This window comes from Heteronotia binoei, chromosome 16, assembly GCF_032191835.1.
Source record: "Heteronotia binoei isolate CCM8104 ecotype False Entrance Well chromosome 16, APGP_CSIRO_Hbin_v1, whole genome shotgun sequence".
In the NCBI taxonomy this organism is placed as follows: Eukaryota; Metazoa; Chordata; class Lepidosauria; order Squamata; family Gekkonidae; genus Heteronotia; species Heteronotia binoei.
Window position 1 is genome coordinate 30,533,731 of NC_083238.1, and position 18,698 is coordinate 30,552,428.

The 18,698-nt window shown below is 43.5% G+C and overlaps 1 protein-coding gene across 1 annotated transcript in view; it reads left to right on the forward strand.

The window, feature by feature from the left end:
• MYO3B (myosin IIIB) overlaps positions 1-18,698 on the forward strand; it is a 411,089-nt gene that overhangs the window by 186,568 nt on the left and 205,823 nt on the right. Inside the window, exons 15-22 of the mRNA XM_060257443.1 lie at positions 1,525-1,623; positions 4,270-4,384; positions 7,257-7,383; positions 7,502-7,712; positions 9,099-9,246; positions 10,785-10,938; positions 14,300-14,388; positions 15,892-16,021. Coding sequence (XP_060113426.1) covers positions 1,525-1,623; positions 4,270-4,384; positions 7,257-7,383; positions 7,502-7,712; positions 9,099-9,246; positions 10,785-10,938; positions 14,300-14,388; positions 15,892-16,021 — 1,073 coding nt within the window. The remainder of the gene's footprint in view (positions 1-1,524; positions 1,624-4,269; positions 4,385-7,256; positions 7,384-7,501; positions 7,713-9,098; positions 9,247-10,784; positions 10,939-14,299; positions 14,389-15,891; positions 16,022-18,698) is intronic.

Genomic DNA, 18,698 nt, shown 5'->3' on the forward strand with positions numbered 1-18,698 from the left:
TCTGTTAAACATCTTCATTATGTTGTATGCTAATTTCCTGCTCATCCTCTATCTATACGTATGCACTGATAACTTCCATTTCAATGTATCTGGAGAAGTGTGCATGCACCTGAAAGTTTATACCTTGAGTAAAACATTGTTGGTCTTAAAGGTGCCACTGATTTTGTTTTGTTGCTTCAGACCAACATGACTACCTACATGAATCTATATTCATAGGCATGTTTACCATATGCATGTACTTCCATTTTTGGTGTGTGCTATTTGAAACCAACGTGTTTGTACATACCAAAGCTGGAAAATATGTATGTTGCTGGTGGGGGCAGTGCAGGCAATGGACTGGTGACAGTGTCTGACCACCTGGAGCCATCTTCCGTTGAGTCAGAACATTAGTCAATCAAGGTCAGTATTGTCTACTGGGACTGGCAGCAGCTCTCCAGGCAGAGGCCTTGCACATTAACTACGTACTACTCAGATCTCTTGCCCAATGACCTTCTTTATTACTGCCTGCAAGTCACATGCTTTTTGTCCATGCAGGTCCCATAATCCCCAGCTCAAGTCTTTTTGGTGGTCAAAGGGGACTCCCTCCCTCCTTTCTACCAGCTGGCCGGATCCAGCTGTTCAGCTTGAAACTAGTTTATAAACAGGGCTAGACCTTAAGGTAGGGTTGCCAGGTACTCATGTTTTACCAGCGGGATGGGAGGGAGCCTTCTGGGAGGGGGGGGCAGGGCTTTGCCCCAAACAGCGACATCACCACACAACAACACCGACACAATGACATTACATAGAAGTGATGTCATCACACCTGTGACATGGCACTGGATGCTGTGGGTTGAGGGCAAACCTCTATGGCAAATTTGCTCCCAAACCATAGAGTTTTGCCCTCAAAGCATACCTACGCAACCTCACCAAAATGGTGGTATCACTTCCATGTGACATCATCGCATCAGCAACGTAGCGCAGTGATGTCGATGTTTGGGGGCAGGGTTTTCCCTGTTGGCCAGCTGGCCAGTGGCAGGAACTAACACATGAAATCAGGACATCCCCTGCTCCCACCAGGGAACTGGAAACCCTACTTTAGGGTGTAAGTCCAGGGCCCCAGCTCACAGGCTCAGCAGAGACATCTCCCAAAGGGGACTATGATTTTGCATGTTGAAGTACATTTTTTACCATCCAAAAGGAGGAATATTAAGGCATATTTCCAAAGTTTCCTTATGGTGCCACTGTTTGCAAACTGCAGTGTAGGCAAACTGTAAATCAGCGTTACTTGTAAAATGACCTACTATGTGGCCGCCTGGGCCAGTAATCCATCGGGGCAGTTGTATGTCCCTTATTGCAGTAGCATTGAATGATGAGTAACACTGCATTGTTTGCTTGCATAAAAGGAAGGCTAGATGTATATGGACGATACATTTATCACAGCTGTTTTTTGTTTCGCACTTCCTGCTTTTCACAGTCCATTCCAGGCTGCTGCTTAACAGTCTCACTTATAACAACATGTTTTACAGCAACTTTTTTTCCCCACAGAGGGGAGAAAAACTTCCATATATTTTATTATATTTATGCTGGCCTTTATCATCAGAAGAAACTCTTCGAATATAAACTGCCTGAAGAAAAGCCTCCAAGGTAATTATTACTAATTTGTTTTTAATGTCAGCTGTAATTGGGTATTGATTAGCCCTGGCTTTTCATGTGATGCTTGAGAACCTCTCTTCATGGTTTCTCCATTTCTTAAGGAGCCCTGGTACAAATTAAACCACAAAACTGGACGGGGCAAGAAGGAATTCTGTTACTTTTATCTGTTTTTTTTAAAACTGCACAGATCAAAAATAAAAGCATCTGCATTCGTTTTGTTTTCAGCTTTGGAATTTCGTCTTCTTTTAGAAATGGCTTACAGAATTAATGGTTTGTGTTAACATTATGCAAACAAAGCCAAATGAATTGTTTTAAATGTGTACATTATTATTGCCTCAATTAGCATATTAGGTCAAAGCCTGCCTTTGGGTATGCTAAGTGTGTCGTTCTTGAAGTCATCAGAATTTTTTATTCACTTGGAAGCCTGGACCCAGTTTGGGCTGTCTCTGTTTTCTAAAAGTAACTCTCTTTGTTAATAATAAAAATATTACGAAAACAACGAATTTGCTGATCATTGTGGAGGATAAGCGAAAAATTAAAATGCATTTCCTGGTACTTTGCAGACTGAGAAATATTGGACCAGTTCTGTGTTATATCCTTGTTCATGTAAAAAAATCCATCTAGTATCAGAAGCAGAAAGAGATTTTGACCACAGCACAACAAAATACATTTCCTGGAGATATGAATGGTAGCCATTCATTGATGTGGGAACAAGAAAAATGTCACTTGGAAACATTATTAATGCCTAGAAATGCTCCCCTCTGCTTTTGTGACCTTTGTTTCCTGGGCAGAGAGAAGGATTTGCTCAATCCCCAACAATTTCAGCAACTGGAATCAAACTCACTTCTTTCAGTGCAACCTGGCCCCTTTATGCATACAGCCCACTGAGCAGAATGTTTTGATCATATTCAAATGGAGGGCTTTCTTTGTAGAAAAAACCCAGCAGGAACTAATTTGCATATTAGGCCACATCCCCTGATGCCAAGCCGGCTGTGCCTTCCTACTCAAAAAAAGCAGTCCAGAAAATGGCTTTTATGTAACAGATATAGCAGAATGGGAGGAATCTTCGTTTTATGAGGTTGAATCCACCCAGCATTTTTTGTTGCTGAAAAAGAGTGGATGGAACCAGCTTCGGAACTTGTGCGAGGCATTGCCCGTTAGTGTGGAAAGACTGGGACTCAATTTGTGAATGAACGTGTGTAATAGTGGAGAAAGTGTATGCAGTAATGTGCGCTGCGAGGCCGAAACCGGTCTCCGTTTTTCTTCTTTGTGATTCTAAATGAGAAATTGAAAATTGCATCTTGAATAGATTTTGAACCACAATGAACTACTGAGGACTGGGACTTTTGTGAATACATTTTGTGTATACTTTTGTATTCTTTGTATTTATGAAACATTGAATGTAACATTGCATGCGTGTGCTATTCGATTCTCAGTGCTTTTTTGCCAAATCCCCAGGCGGGGGCAGGGGATCCCCCGGTTCGGAGGCCCTCCCCCCACTTCAGGGTCATCAGAAAGCGGGGGGGAGGGGAGGGAAATGTCTGCTGGGAACTCTGTTATTCCCTATGGAGACTTATTCTCATAGAAAATAATGGAGAATTGATCCACGGGTATCTGGGGCTCTGGGGGGGGGGGCTGTGTTTTGAAGTAGAGGCACTAAATTTACAGCATAGCATCCAGTGCCTTTCCCCAAAATGCCCTCCATGTTTCAAAAAGATTGGAGCAGGGGATCCAATTCTATGAGCCCCAAAAGAAGGTGCCCCTATCCTTTATTATTTCCTATGGAAGGAAGGCATTTAAATGCGGTCCCTTTAAATGTGATGGCCAGAATTCTCTTTGGAGTTATGCTTGTCACACCCTTGCTCCTGGCTCCACCCCAAAGTCTCCTGGCTCCACCCCCAAGTCCCCAGATATTTCTTGAATGGGACTTGGCAACCCTAGTGGAAAGAGTTCCCTTAGATCACCGAAATAGGGATAGGCTTACCTATCTTTTGAACAAACTCTTATAGCCTTTTATGTCTAGGTATCGTTTGCTAATTGCTGCAGTTTTAAAATTCATCTTGGAAACCTTCTCCAGCTCATCAGGCTGTTCTTGAAAGTATAAGAATAAACTACTCTTTTGTTTTACTGCACAGGAGCTAAACCCAGCTGGGGATATTGGGATCCACATGGGCAAAAGCTATGTTTAACAGAGGCTGCGAAGAAAGATGGGAATTCGGAAAGGCTGAAGGAGAAAAAAACCATCTGGCAGGATCCACCCTATTATTTGCTGCCGTAGAGAGCGACCATATCAGTTTGGTTAAATAACTGAAAATTAATTTCCCTCCAAAAGAATAATACATTTTGAAGGTCACTACTCAGCAATACAAAGCTCAATTGATCAAGGCTTAAATTGAGCCAGAGATCGGCCCCAGACATCTTCCAGGCCCCAGTCTTCAAGCTGTGATGTAATGATAAAGGCAAGATACCCTCTGAGTGTATGCAGAACATATTTTTGTTGACTGCTGAGTGAGCCCACTAAGCCTTTCAAAAGGAGGTTATCAAGAAATTTGATCGGCAGGTTTCACATACAGGCAGGGTGGAGCCTCAACACTTTTCTTTTCTGAAGTTAATTTCTTTTCTTTTTTTATTATTCAGGTATATTGATAATGACACTGGAAGGGTGATGTGTGATATTATTAGCAAAGAATCTTATGGAACTCAGTTTGAAGCCATTCAGCATTGCTTTAGAATCATAGGGTTTACTGATGAGGTAAGTACTGACTTCTTGGTCAGCTGCCAAAAATATATCTTCCTGGGGTTTTTTGCTCGCTTGCTTGTACATTTTTTTTTTTTTAAATTAGGCTTGTGAAGTAGCAGGGGTGGAATTCTAGCAGGAGCTAATTTGCATATTAGGCCACAGACCCCTAATGTAGCCAATCCTCCAAGTGCTTACAGGGCTATTTTTTGTAAGGTCTTGGAGGACTGGCTACATCAGGGGTGTGTGGCCTAATATGCAAAGGAGTTCCTGCTAGAATTCCACCCCTGTGAAGTAGTATATTTAGTCTATGTTGTGCCAGCAAATAAATGGGAATTCAATGCCAGGCTGAGGACCAGTTCTGTATAGTCACATGTGTATGGTCATTTTAAAACCCTTTTTTGTTTTTCTCTGCTAGAATAAGAGGTTGTCACACTAGCAAAATGGGCTGATCAAGAACCCTGTTTTCGGAGTGTAAGCAAGTGATGCTGGTAGTTGACATGGGGCTGCCAAGCCCCCGGCCGGGTGGAGGTTCTCTTGCCCTGGGGGTTTTCAACCTGCTGGCCCACATTGGTCTGGCAGGGGGAACCTCCCCTGATGTTGTCAGCACAATGACGTCACCTGGAAGTGATGTCATCATGCCGGCGATGCCATGCGCCGGCCACTCTAGGCGTTTTCAGGAAAACACTATGGTTTCCTCAGATGGTCTAGCAATTTGGGAGGGAAAACTCTATGGTATGATAGACAGGGACTTGGCAACCCTAGGTTGACAGCACACACACACACACACAATCAAAACTCAGCATAAGATTGTAGTGAAAATGACCTCCGTGCAACTTCATGCAGAAAATGATGTTCCTGTGCATGCTCAAGAATGTCCAGGTCTTTGGATTAGAGGTCTACAGAACTTTTTTTGAGCAGGAACACACAGGAATGCAGTTCCAGCTTGCTTGGCATCAGGAGGCATGGCCTAATATGCAAATGAGTTCCTGTTGGGCTTTTTCTACACAAAAGCTCTGTGTGAAACAATGGTTCTGTCAGGGGTGTGGCCTAATATGCAAATGAGTTCTTGCTGGGCTTTTTCTACAACAAAAGCCCTGGTCAGGTCTACAAGATCCTCTTGTCACCACTAGTGAGCTTTCTGCAATACCAGTCTCCTTTCCTTTGCCAACAATAACTTTGCTTGAGAAGAAGAGGAATTGGCAGGGAGGATTAGGAGCAACTTCTATGTGATTTGCTGTTTTTAAAGCATGCTCTGAAGAAGTTTAGAAAGACAAGAGTTTTCTGAGAATTGTCTAGGATAGCTGAGGCAGGGGGAGCAGAGAGAACCTAAAACTTTTGTGAGGTGAGCTTTCCCTTTAGTGATTATTAATAGCAGATTCTATCCTAACAGGTAATTGGATCTGAGAAGCCAGTAGCAAGTATCGCTTATGACTCATCAGACTTCAAACCAGTTTCACCAGTGAGCCACCAGAATATACCCCGGTTCTAGCCAAATTCCAACAGGCTCTTCCTCTGATATTCTTGGTCCTGCTTTAGCTCTGTCCCTGGACCACTGGGCTTTTGCCAGGTGTCTGATTTCGCACTCACCTTACGCCGCTCTCACGTTTGTCTTCTCAGCACAGCTTTCTTCCGATTTCCCACTATCTGCCCAGGGGCTGCAGCAAGGATCGGCATTTTCACGCAGCAAACAGAAACTGGTTTTTAGTGGTTTCTGTTTGGTACATTAAAACGACGCTCCTTCCTTCAACCCCGGGGCAGACAATGGAAAATCGGAAGAAAGCTGCTCTGAGAAGACGAACGTGAGAGTGGCGTAAGGTGAGTGCAAAATCGGTCTGAGTCTCTGTCTGTTTGGATCAAGGATTGCTACACAACTGGAAAGGTGATGTGTGGCATTGCCAGACACTCTTAAGAATTTTCTCCAGACCCATGTGACCTAGGGTTGCCAGGAATTCTAGAGCGTCCAGTGATGCAGTGATGTCAGTTCCAGTTACACAGCCAGAAACAACATCGTGATATTTTGAGAGATGTTCCAGACCCTCTGTTTCCCCTTGCTGTTCACTGGAGTGAGGACAGTCAGTGGCAGGGAGTTCCACTGCCCCCACCAGGAAATGGTGATTGTTTCTGGGTCTGCTGTCTTGGTCTTGCCTTGCCCAAGTGGCCAGAACTTTGTTTTAACTCAAAAGCTGGTAGTCCTCATTTATGATAAACTAGGAGTGGAAATGAGCTCATGAAATCTGGTCTGGAAGCAGCAAATAGATAGGATCTTGATCTCACAGGAAACCAGGGAATTATATTATGCCTATAATTCCAAACTTTCCAGAACTGTGTGGCCTACGGTTGCCAGGTCACCCCTGGCCACTGGTGTGTATGGGAGGGAAGGAGGATTGCCAGATCTAGGTTGGGAAACTCCTGGAGATGGAGCTTGAAGAGGACAGGAACCTCAGTGGGATACAATGCCGTATAGCAGGGGTGGCCAACGGTAGCTCTCCAGATGTTTTTTTGCCTACAACTCCCATCAGCCCCAGCCAACGGCCAATGGCTGGGGCTGATGGGAGTTGTAGGCAAAAAACATCTGGAGAGATACTGTTGGCCACCCCTGCCATATAGAGTTCACCCTCCAAAGCACCCATTTCCTCCAGGGGAACTGATCTCTGTAGTCTGAAGAAGAGATGTAGTTCTGGGGGATTCCCAGGTTACAAGTGTACATTGTGGTCTTGTCTATAGGGGATACATAGGATAGGGACTGTGCAGCCTGATAGGTTTGATACTTCTGAATGGAAGTTATTGGCAGCTCCCTCAGGATTGCAGATTATCTGGCTTTGAAATTGTCTGTGGCGTGTTCAAAGTTTGCTGACTCTTCAACAGCCGATCTTTTTGCCTGCAGGAAGTGCATTCAGTGTATCGAATTCTGGCTGGGATCTTAAATATAGGAAACATTGAATTTACTGCCATTTCTTCCCAACACCAAACTGATAAAAGCGAAGTGCCCAATGCCGAAGCCTTAGATAGCGGTAAATATTCACTAAAAATCTGTAAATTCGTATTTACAAGTATTCGTAAGCATGTGTATGAACGTATCTTAAGATGGCTGCCAGCCTTCCTTTCTTGATGGGTCTGTGTTGCTTTCAGCTGCCTCGTTGTTGAGTATTGGCTCAGAAGAACTTCAGGAAGCCCTTACCTCACATTGTGTTGTCACACGTGGGGAGACCATTATCCGAACAAACACAGTGGACAAAGCAGCCGATGTGCGAGATGCCATGTCAAAGGCACTTTATGGCCGGCTCTTCAGTTGGATCGTAAATCGTATCAATACCCTGCTGCAGCCAGATAAAAATATATGGCAAGTGAACACATCAACAAACAGCGTGCGTGCTGGTGGCATCGGTCTAGTGTCTGTAGATTTCTTTTTATTTTACAGGGGGAATTTACTGTTTATTTTAGATAATGCCTTTAAATGGCCTTCATGCTGAGAGTCTGCATTTTTGTTTCCAGGACATTAACTCCAGTGTTTTTTCAAAAGAGTTGACTGGGATTTAACCAACTAGGTCAATGGGATCATTGTGGGGTTAAAATCTCATCAACTCTTTGAAAAGATATTGGCTTGGGTCCAGACTGATGTTACTGCAGGAAAAACTTTTTGCCTGTGGAGTGTGATTTTCCCGCCTCCCCTCTCCCTTAGCAGCTAAAGATGTCCCATGAAATTTTGTTGGGGGGCATCCCTTCTTTACCAGGGACAGAATCTGGGGTGGGGGCATTTTGGGCAGAAATGTTATTCAGGATCCAATTCAGAACGATGCTTTCCAAGTGTGTTTTATGGTAGAAAAGCTACTGGAGTCCTTTTAGCAATAAGATCAAAGCTTGTAAAACATTTAACATGGTGAAATCACACTTTAAAACTGTCCACTAAAATATGTCTAAACTGGCTTAGCTGTACATATAGGAATGGAAGTGTTTTATAAGCTGCTGTGTAGGTAGATTAATGCAAACAGCATCAAGATCTTAAGGAATAAGAGAAGAGCATTTAATGAGCTATTGATCTATATGGAATAGTTGCTGATGGAGACTTTTATGGATACATGGAAACATTTGAAAATAAAATTCAAAAGGTTAGTTCATGGTGGCTCATGCTCATGGATTCATCCTACTGTGATGATACATGAATCTTATATTGCTCAGTTCTATACCAAATACAAAATGTATTAAGTGATACAATGACAAGGTGTATATCTGTGTGTTCACCACACACATGCAATCCATTCCCTTGGTTTTGTTACAGCAAGTGAATGGGACACATTTAAGTGTGTGAGATCACATAATGTATTTTATATATCTATTTAGGGCATTGCTTACCTTGTTATTCTTCCCAATTGGGAGTGGGGTCTCTCTCAAGTCCTGATCTTCTTGGGCAGCCCACCTCACTCAACCAGAGTAAGAAAGAGTAAAAAGACCTTCTGGAACAGCCCAGTGGGAATCGGGGGGTGGCGAGTGGGATTGGTGGAAATTGCAGCCTTATGTATTAGTATTGGCGTCTGTTTTTAAACAAAAAGAAAGCAGTGGTGCTGAGGTTCAGTGCTGAGTTTATAGGTCACAAAGCTTAGCAGTGATGAGTTTTGGTTCAGGTTAAGATCTGGTTTGAGAACTTATTTTGGTTTACATTATTACTGTGCCCAATAGCTTCTCCAAACTTGTTCAGTTAATAGATTTTGAATTTTTTCCCCCCACCCAGCAATGCTCAGAGTGGAATGAATGTTGGGATTCTGGATATTTTTGGATTTGAGAACTTCACAAGAAACTCATTTGAACAGCTGTGCATAAACATCGCTAATGAGCAGATCCAATTTTATTTCAATCAGCATATATTTGCACTTGAGCAGGTAAACTTACCTTTGTTGGAGTTGTAACAAGGTTTATAAAGTAGAATGTGGGGATTGTGAGAGATGTGAACATTAGACAGTGACTTTTCTCCATCTTTTCCCTATGCTATGAATCTTCCTTCTTACTGCATCCCTTACTGTATTTTCACCATAGGTGAGGGGGAAACTAATTTGTCTGTTTTCGGAAACAAATTAATCCAGGTTTGGCATTTTTGCAACATATGTAGATACCTCTGGTTAAAATTGTATTTAAGTATTGCTGTATTTTACCTTGAACCTCAGAGGAACATAGATCTGAGGTACCATGAAGCATCAGCCTGACAGTATTTGAACTATATGAGGTACCATGAGACATCAGCCTGACAGTATTTGAACTATATGAGGTACCATGAGACATCAGCCTGACAGTATTTGAACTATAGGGGGCTTGGTTCCCTCATCTGTTGTGATGCCCTTCCCCCCTCACTTCTCTTTCGTAAATCTCAAGTGAGGCATGATCAAACTTTTGTTCATGGGAACCCTCATCGTCCCCTGCCTGGATCTGTCCACCATGTCTCTCTGAGTTAAGACACTTGACTAAAGAAGCCAATATGGTTTCCTGCTCTGAATTGCTTTTGCTAACCCTATCTTGTGGGTAAAACCTCTTTGGCAGAATTAGCTTTTATCATGGAGTTTTGCCCAAAAACCAGAGCACCCCTGCACAATGTCACCAATGTGCCTACATAACGGGGGGGGGGGGGGTACTTCCTTCCTGCTGGCCACCCGGAGAGAAGAGCACCCAAAACCAGGGAATCCCTGTCAGCACGGGGGAGGGGGAGGCTGGCATCCCTAATTGCTATAGGCATAATGAATCACAAAATGATCCATGAGAAGGAATCACAAAATGTTGGGCTGTTCCTCCTATGATGCAAGCAGCTGTTTCTGAATGAGCGCTTTCTAGGCAGTAGAGGTGATATCTCCTGGTGTCTTAGCACTTTCTCCTTCAGTGAAAAGAAGGAAAGCGAAGATCAGCCTTCTGTTTTAGGAAAGAGACACTTTGGGGAAGAAGCAAACGGCCACTGGCAGACGCCTCAGCAGTCCCAGGCACCATGCTGGGAATCACTGCTGTAGACAAAAGGGATAATCTTCAGTAAAGGCACATAAATACATACATTTAAACTAGTGAAAATATCTGGCATGACATACATTTGCCTCCAAACTTGCCTACAGATGTTGTATGCTGTGTGCAGTGGTTTATGCTATTATATTGTCATTGTTGAAAGCTGGGCTTTTTTGTAGCAGGAACTCCTTTGCATATTAGGCCACACCCTCCTGATGTAGCCATTCCTCCAAGAGCTTACAGTGAGGCCCTGTAATAAGAGCCCTGTAAGCTCTTGGAGGATTGGCTACATAAAAGGGGTGTGGCCTAATATGCAAAGGAATTCCTGCTACAAAAAAAAGCCCTGGTTGAGAGTATATAGAGTTGTGAAGAACAGATTGTTGAAGTAGAATATTCTCGAGATGATGTTTTAATCTTGTTGAATTTTCTCATGTGTTAGATGGAATATCAGAATGAAGGAATTGATGCTCCTGTGATTGAATATGAAGACAACCGGCCACTCCTAGACATGTTCCTTCAGAAACCAATGGGTCTGCTTTCTCTGCTTGATGAAGAAAGTCGATTTCCCCAAGCAACAGATCTCACTTTAGTTGGTATGAACTTAAATAGCGATTTAATGCACACTGAGAAAGGAATGCAATGAAACTTTTAAAGTATTGTTTTAACTAGTCATCAGGGTCATGTACTGAATCTCTGGGTGTTTGTTTAACCTACTAAATACTTTACGTGCATTAGACTCTGTCAGCTGGAGTTTTTCCACATACAGTGTCCTTGCTGTTTTTAATTATTCACAAATGGATTCAGCATCTACCATGAACTCTTTGAGCATTAGCTCATCTTGCTGTGATATAGATTCTTCTGGTGCCATTATTTCTGATTAATCTGCTGTGTGGAAAATGCGTTTTAAAAGAAATAGATGATAATTTATTCTCACAATACTGAGGTGAGCAGGGTCTAGGAGAAGCAAGTCCTTGTTGTCATTAGTGTGTCCATAGGAATGTTAGAAATCTAGCACTTCCAAAGATGTTGCAAATTTCTATTACAATAGAGACGCAAGTACTTTCCTGATGTTACAATCACATGTTCCAGGAGCCTACCAATCATGCATAATGGGAGTGTACACTACCCACAATCTTCCCAATAAATGGTCATGATGTTGTGTGAACAGGGACAATATACAATCTATGTGCATACAGCCCTGGTACGTGTGAATGAGAACCCGGAAAAATCCAGTGGTCAGTTTGTGTGCTCAAAGTTAAGGGAAAAGGCAGTTTATGATTGTTTCTCTGATTCAGCATTGGTTGTGTGATGGACCAATAAAGTCTTAAGCTCGGGACACAAATCCTTGGCTTCTTGTTTACTCTCTTTGGTCTGATTGGCACCCCACGGATTGAATAAAAACTGATTGTTGTTCACCATTTTGTGCCAGCTGGCCAAACAATGGAAATTAGCACACCCCATCCTAGACATCTGCTAGTATTGGAATCACAATTTCAATTATAGACAGTCTTCCTATTCCAACAGTGATAAAATGAAAACAGAATGTGTTACTGTCTTCCTTTTTCTAGATATGACAGTCAGTCATCTGTTGTCTTAACCTAACTTAATGTCTAAAATGAAATAGTCAAGTATTTTAAACAGCTGCAAAATATGGCAGGATGATAAATTAAAGAAGATATAACCATAAAACATGTTTATGTTAATAGTAGACATGTCCAATTATCCTAGGCTTAGGCGGCTCCTTCCTCCTTCTATTACCTCTCTTGAGAGCCTTACACAAAAGTGAGTATAGTATAGCTGCTAAAAAGCTAAGCTGTTTACCAGGGTATCTCAGTCTCAAGGTTCTCCTCCAGGGTGTGTTCAATAAGGTGGTCTTAGGAAACCCACTTGGTATCCACTATAGCCTCCCTCTTCATCTGCAGAGAGCCAAGAGAAAAGGCAAGCTATAAATGGTCTATTTTTAAAAAAATCAATTTGGACATAATAATACTGACCAACTTTATAAGAATTTTGTAGGGGTTACTGGGGATGAAGCCCTCTTGTTACAGTGTGGGAGTGGAGGTGGCTTTTGGCGTAGATCCTACCTCAAAAGTTGACTATATAAATTAAAGAAAATACATAATAGACTATATAAAGAAGATATAACCATAAACAGAATGTGATACATCTCTATATCTATATCAACCGCAGATAGATGATGGATGGATAGGTAAATGACTGATAGATAGATAGATAGATGATAGATAGACAGACAGACTAGATAGATGAAAGAGAGAGAGAGAGAGAGCACTTGGAGCACTCAAAAGAGCTGTATAAATGATAAGCATGGTTACTACCACTATATCCTGATCACTGGAAGATCCAGGACAAGTGTGCTGAAGTGCTGAGAATGTCAGGCCTAGACTGGAGAGAAAGGAGTTCTAATCCCCACTCTGGCACAAAGCTCTCTGGATAGCCTTGGGCCTGTCTCTCAGCCTTCCCTACTAGGGTTGTTGCAAGAATACAGTGGAAGAGGTGAGAACCACAGATGCCAACATGAGCTCCCTGGAAGACATGTAGGATAAAAACTAAGTAGATAAGGCAAAGAGAGAAGTTTATATGGTACCCTAGGCTTCTTGAAGGTGGGAATTAAAAATGGCAGGTAATTGAACTTTCCATTTCAAAAGCTTTTTTCACACACATAGTTAAGGCTTGAATAGAGATTTGAGAACAAGATTGAAGGCCATTCTCTGCTGGGCAGGCAAGAAAAAGCAGAAGATGCTTTCATTCTTCTATCCAACTGATTAATTCCAGCAGTCTTAATACACGGACACTTTGACAGATGGGTTTTCTTTGGCAAAACTTAGAAAACAGTGAAGGAGGAGGGGAGAGAGAATGTGTGGTGGCATTTAACATCTCTACCCCCAAATAAATCTTCATTCAGTGTAAATCAGTGAGGTGAACAGACATAACAACATTGTGTGTCCACTCTAGTCCTTTAATTATCTGAGGATGGAATAGATAAAGAGGACTTTTTTCTTTCTCACACTGTTAGAACTTGGGGACACCCGATGGAGTTGATTCGGGAGAGACAAGGCCAGACAGCTTTAAAAGGAGATTGGACAGCTTCACGGAGAATAGGGCCGATTTCCCACTAACCTTACCTCGCTCTCACTCTCCTCTTCTCAGCGGGGCTTCCGTCAGATTTCGCACAAGCTGCCCCAAGGCTGCAACTCACTCCGCCTCTTTCGCGTAGCGAAGAAGATCCTCTAGAAACCAGTTTCTGTTTGCTGTGCGAAAAAGGCAAAGCTATTTGCAACCCCGGGGCAGATAGTGTGAAATCCAACGGAAGCCCCGCTAAGAAGAGGAGCGTGAGAGCAGCATAAGGCTAGTGGGGAATTGGTCAAGGTCTATCAGTAGCTGCTAGCCATGGTGACGAAAGGAAACCTCCACATTCAGTTAGTAGACCTCTGAATATTAATGCTAAAGGGCAATATCAGGGAAAAACCTCAACCTCTATGTCCAAGAAGAACTGGTTGGCCGCTATGTGAGATAGGGTGCTGGACTAGAGGGACCATAGGTCTGATCCACCAGGCCTTTTCTTATGTGCTTATGGCTGCAGTCCTCAATAAGCTTCCATGTGGTTAGAAGCATTTATCCTTACGCTCTGCTGTGAATGGTAATTTGCAACAATATTGAGAATGCTGTATAATCTGGAAATCTTATAAAACTATTGTAGACCTGTAAATGTAGGATTGGGCTGCAACTCCCTCTTTAAACAAGCTGAAAGAAAAAGCAAAAAAGGCATGAGAGATGTCAAAAGCGTAATGCAGGGGGGCTACAATTAGCAGGGTTAAATTATGAGTAATTTTTAAAACATAGCAATTCTGATTACATAGGCAAGGTTAGCTGCTCTAATGGAGCGAGGGGCCAAAAGAGAAGCTGTGTGATGTTTCCTCTTTTTCAAACAATTAGACAAATTTGAAGATAACTTAAGATGCAAGTACTTCTGGAGACCCAAACGAGTGGAGTTGTGCTTTGGCATTCAGCACTATGCTGGAAAGGTAAAAGCCATTAATGATTTGCATTTCTGATTTGCAGAAAGTCAGTGAAGCTTCTCTTCATTTTGCTACAATTAATTGCTTTCAGATTTCCTTCCTTCCTTCCTTCCTTCCTTCCTTCCTTCCTTCCTTCCTTCCTTCCTTCCTTCCTTCCTTCCTTCCTTCCTTCCTTCCTTCCTTCCTTCCTTCCTTCCTTCCTTCCTTCCTTCCTTCCTTCCTCACTTCAAAACCTAGAGACCATATATCTAAATCCACACCAGAATATTTCACATGCCTTGTTTCTATGACTGTGGTGGGTGCTGTTTCCTTCCATCCCTTTGAATGCAGTTGGCCTTCTGGGGCAGTTGCCCCATTCCTTTAACTAGTATAGCAAGATTTTGTAAACAGCTATTTTATTTATTTATTTATTCATTCATTCATTCATTTATTCATTCATTCATTCATTCATTCATTTATTTATTACTTTACATTTACATCCCGCCCTCTCCGCAAGCGGACTCAGGGTGGCTTACAACATCATAAAAACAATCAATTCAATAAAACATATAAAACCATAATTTACTTATCAATTTTAAAACTATTAGCGCTGTCTTAGTCCAATCTAGGCGGTATTGACTTCTGACTATGATCGCCAGCATTCTGTAGGATGTCCGGTGGCAGCCCATTTTCAATCAACCACAAAAGCCTGTTTAAACAGTTCAGTCTTACAGGCCCTGCGGAACGCCGAGAAATCCCGCAGGGCCCTTATAGCTTCTGGGAGGGTGTTCCAAAGTTCTGGTACTGCCACCGAAAAAGCCCTGGATCTCGTTATGCATAACTTGGCTTCTTTTGGGCCAGGGGCAGACAGCAGATTTTTTGTTCCTGATCGCAGTGCTCTCTGGGGGATATATGGGGAAAGGCGGTCCTGTAGATAGGCAAGTCCCTGACCATAGAGGGCTTTAAAGGTTAATACCAACACCTTGAAGCGAACTCGGAACACAACAGGCAACCAGTGCAGCTCTCTCAGCACTGGCTCAATGTGCTCCCGTCGTGGTAGCCCCATTAACAGCCGTGCCGCAGCGTTCTGCACTTCATTTCATTGGAAGGTCCATGGCTCAGTGGCAGAGTATCTGCTTATCATGTAGAAGGTCTCAGGTTCAATCCCTGGCATCTCCAGCTAAAAGGATCAGATGGTAGTTGATGTGAAATATTTCCACCTGGGATGCTGGAGAGCTGCTGACAGTCTGAGTCGACAGTACTGACCTTGATGAGCAGGTGACCTGATTCAGTATAAGCAGGGCTTTTTTTGTAGCAGGAACTCCTCTGCATATTAGACCACACACCCCTGATGTAGCCAATCCTCCAAAAGCTTACAGGGCTCTTACTACAGGGCCTACTGAAAGCTCTTGGAGGATTGGCTGCATCAGGGGTGTGTGGCCTAATATGCAAAGGAGTGCCTGCTACAAAAAAGCCCTGTGTAGAAGGTATCTTCATAAGTGTTCACTTTTTATCTCCCATGGTATATAGGTGCAGTATGATGCGTATGGTTTCTTGGAGAAGAACAGGGACACCCTTCCTGCTGACATCGTGGTGGTGTTGAGGACTTCAGAGAACAGGCTTCTGCAGCAGCTCTTCTCAAGCCCTTTAACCAAAACAGGTATTTGTCTTCTTGTTGAGAAGGCCATCTCTGTGGCTAAGTGGGTTTTCTGCACGGAACTCACAAAACGGCCTGGTATTTTTTACAACACCACACATTCAAATAAATCACACTTTGTCTATTCCCTCCCCTCATGCATATCGTTGACTGAGAACAAAGAGAATAATAATTAATTCTTACTCCACTAATTGTGCCCTTGCTGCAGTTTTTTTTTTTTTAACGCTCTGCTTTTAAACCCCAGATATGGAATTTGCCACAGGAACTGCACCTACTAGAGACATATTAGTAGTTATAAAATCCATTAAGTTTTTAGTATGACTCTATGTACATAAAATGAATGGGGCAGTCACAATTTTGGCCCCGCAGGCAGGAGAAGGACTGGAGTAGTTCCATTGCTAACAGAAATGTAGTGCCACTGGTACGGTAGGGATATGTGCAGGTCCAGTAAATATGAGTGTGATATAATGGACTAGGATTTGGAAGATGCAGGTTTGAATCCCCACTCTGCCACAAAAACTGGCTTGGTGACCTGGGGCCAGTCATACATTCTCAGTCTAACCTACCCCAAAGGGCTGTTGTAAGGTTAAAATGGAGGAGAGGAAAACAGTAAAATAAATAGTTGTCTGGGTGGCTCCCAATCAGACCCTTGCCCAGTCACAGGGCACACTGGGTACTTTGGGCAGCTCTGACTGAGAGTTATGAGAACTGTTCTCTTGTGGCTTTTCCCAGATACAGGTGGATTTTCTGGGGCTTGTCTACAACAACAACAACAACAACAACAACAATTTTATTTGTATCCCGCCCTCCCCGCCGGAGCAGGCTCAGGGCGGCTAACAGCAATTCAAACATTAATTATACAGAAATAAATAAAATTACATTTAAACAGTTTAGTTAAAATTCAGATTAAGTTTTAAAAATTAGTTAATACAAGTGCTAGTGCTATATTTGCTTTTATGATGGCAGTTTTTCTTAACAGTTTCGTTCTTCTTCAGCGAAGGCCAATCGGAAGAGGATGGTCTTGCAGGCCCTGCGGAACTGTTCAAGGTCCCGCAGGGCCCGCATTTCCTCTGGAAGTTGATTCCATAGGCTCGGAGCTATAGAGGAGAAGGCCCGGTTACGGGTGCTTTGCAACTTCACCTCTCTCGGTCCGGGAATAGTCAACAAGTTTTTCCCGGCTGACCTCAGTGCTCTCTGGGGTTCATATGGGGAGAGACGGTCCCTAAGGTAGACAGGTCCTCGACCATATAGGGCTTTAAAGGTAATAACCAGCACTTTGTAACGAACCCGGTATACAGCTGGCAGCCAGTGCAGCCCAGGCTGTATGTGCTCCCACTTGGGAAGCCCCAACAGCAATCTAGCCGCCGCATTCTGCACCAGCTGCAGCTTCCAGGTTCGGTACAAAGGCAGCCCCATGTAGAGGACATTACAGTAATCCAGTCTCGAGGTGACCGTTGCATGAATCACCGTTGCCAGATCTTGGCGCTCTAGGAAGGGAGCCAACTGCTTTGCCCATCTTAGATGGAAAAAGGCTGACTTGGCAGTGGCTGCAATCTGGGCCTCCATTGATAGTGAAGGCTCCAGTAAGACTCCCAGACTCCTGACCCGGCGCGCCACTTTCAGTGGCGCCCCGTCGAAGACTGGGAGAGGTATTTCCCCTCCCCAAGCGCCCCGACCTAGACAAAGGACTTCTGTCTTCACTGGATTCAATTTCAGCCCACTCCTCCTCAACCAAGTTGCCATGTCCTGCAGGGCCCGGTCTAAATTCTCTGGGACGCAGTCAGGTCGGCCGTCCATTAGCAGATAGAGTTGGGTGTCATCTGCATATTGATGGCACCCAAGTCCATGTATCCTAGCAATCTGGGCAAGGGGGCGCATATAGATATTAAATAACATTGGTGAGAGAACTGCCCCCTGAGGGACTCCACAATCCAGTGTGCGCCTCTGGGACCGCTCGCTCCCAATTGTCTATGCTGGCAGTAGATGGAAGCCACAGTGCAGAACTTTTTGGGTTACGTCACTAAATACTAAATTGTTGTGACATTTTTTATTCATACAGTATTTATGCAAATACTTTTTTTTAACTTTTAGGGGACTTTTTAAAAGGGAAAAGGAAAGGTTCCCTGTGCAAGCACCAGTCGTTTCCGACTCTGGGGTGACGTTGCTTTCACGTTTTCACGGCAGACTTTTTACAGGGTGGTTTGCCATTGCCTTCCCCAGTCATCTACACTTTCCCCCCAGTAAGCTGGGTACTCATTTTACCGACCTCGGAAGGATGGAAGGCTGAGTCAACCTGAGCCGGCTACCTGAAACCAGCTTCCACTGGTATCAAACTCAGGTTGTGAGCAGAGCATAGGACTGCAGTACTGCAGCTTTAACACTCTGTGCCATGGGGCTCCCTTTTTAAAAGGGAGGATCACCTTAAACTTGGATGCAAATTTATGTAAAGTTATCTCCTTTCTATGATTGGTCGGGTCTGCTGAGGGGAGCTGCTCTTACCACAACCTAGCTGAATCAGGACCCCCTCCTCACCTCTCTGGTACACTTGCAGACAGAGACAAGAGGGTGAGCACCTCAGTCACATAAGCTGGAAGTGCTGCTGGTGCACTCTTTGCCTTCGTACTTTCTAGCTTGGTGGAGGGGAAGTAAGGCTAGCCTCTCTCTCAGCTAGGCATGGGGC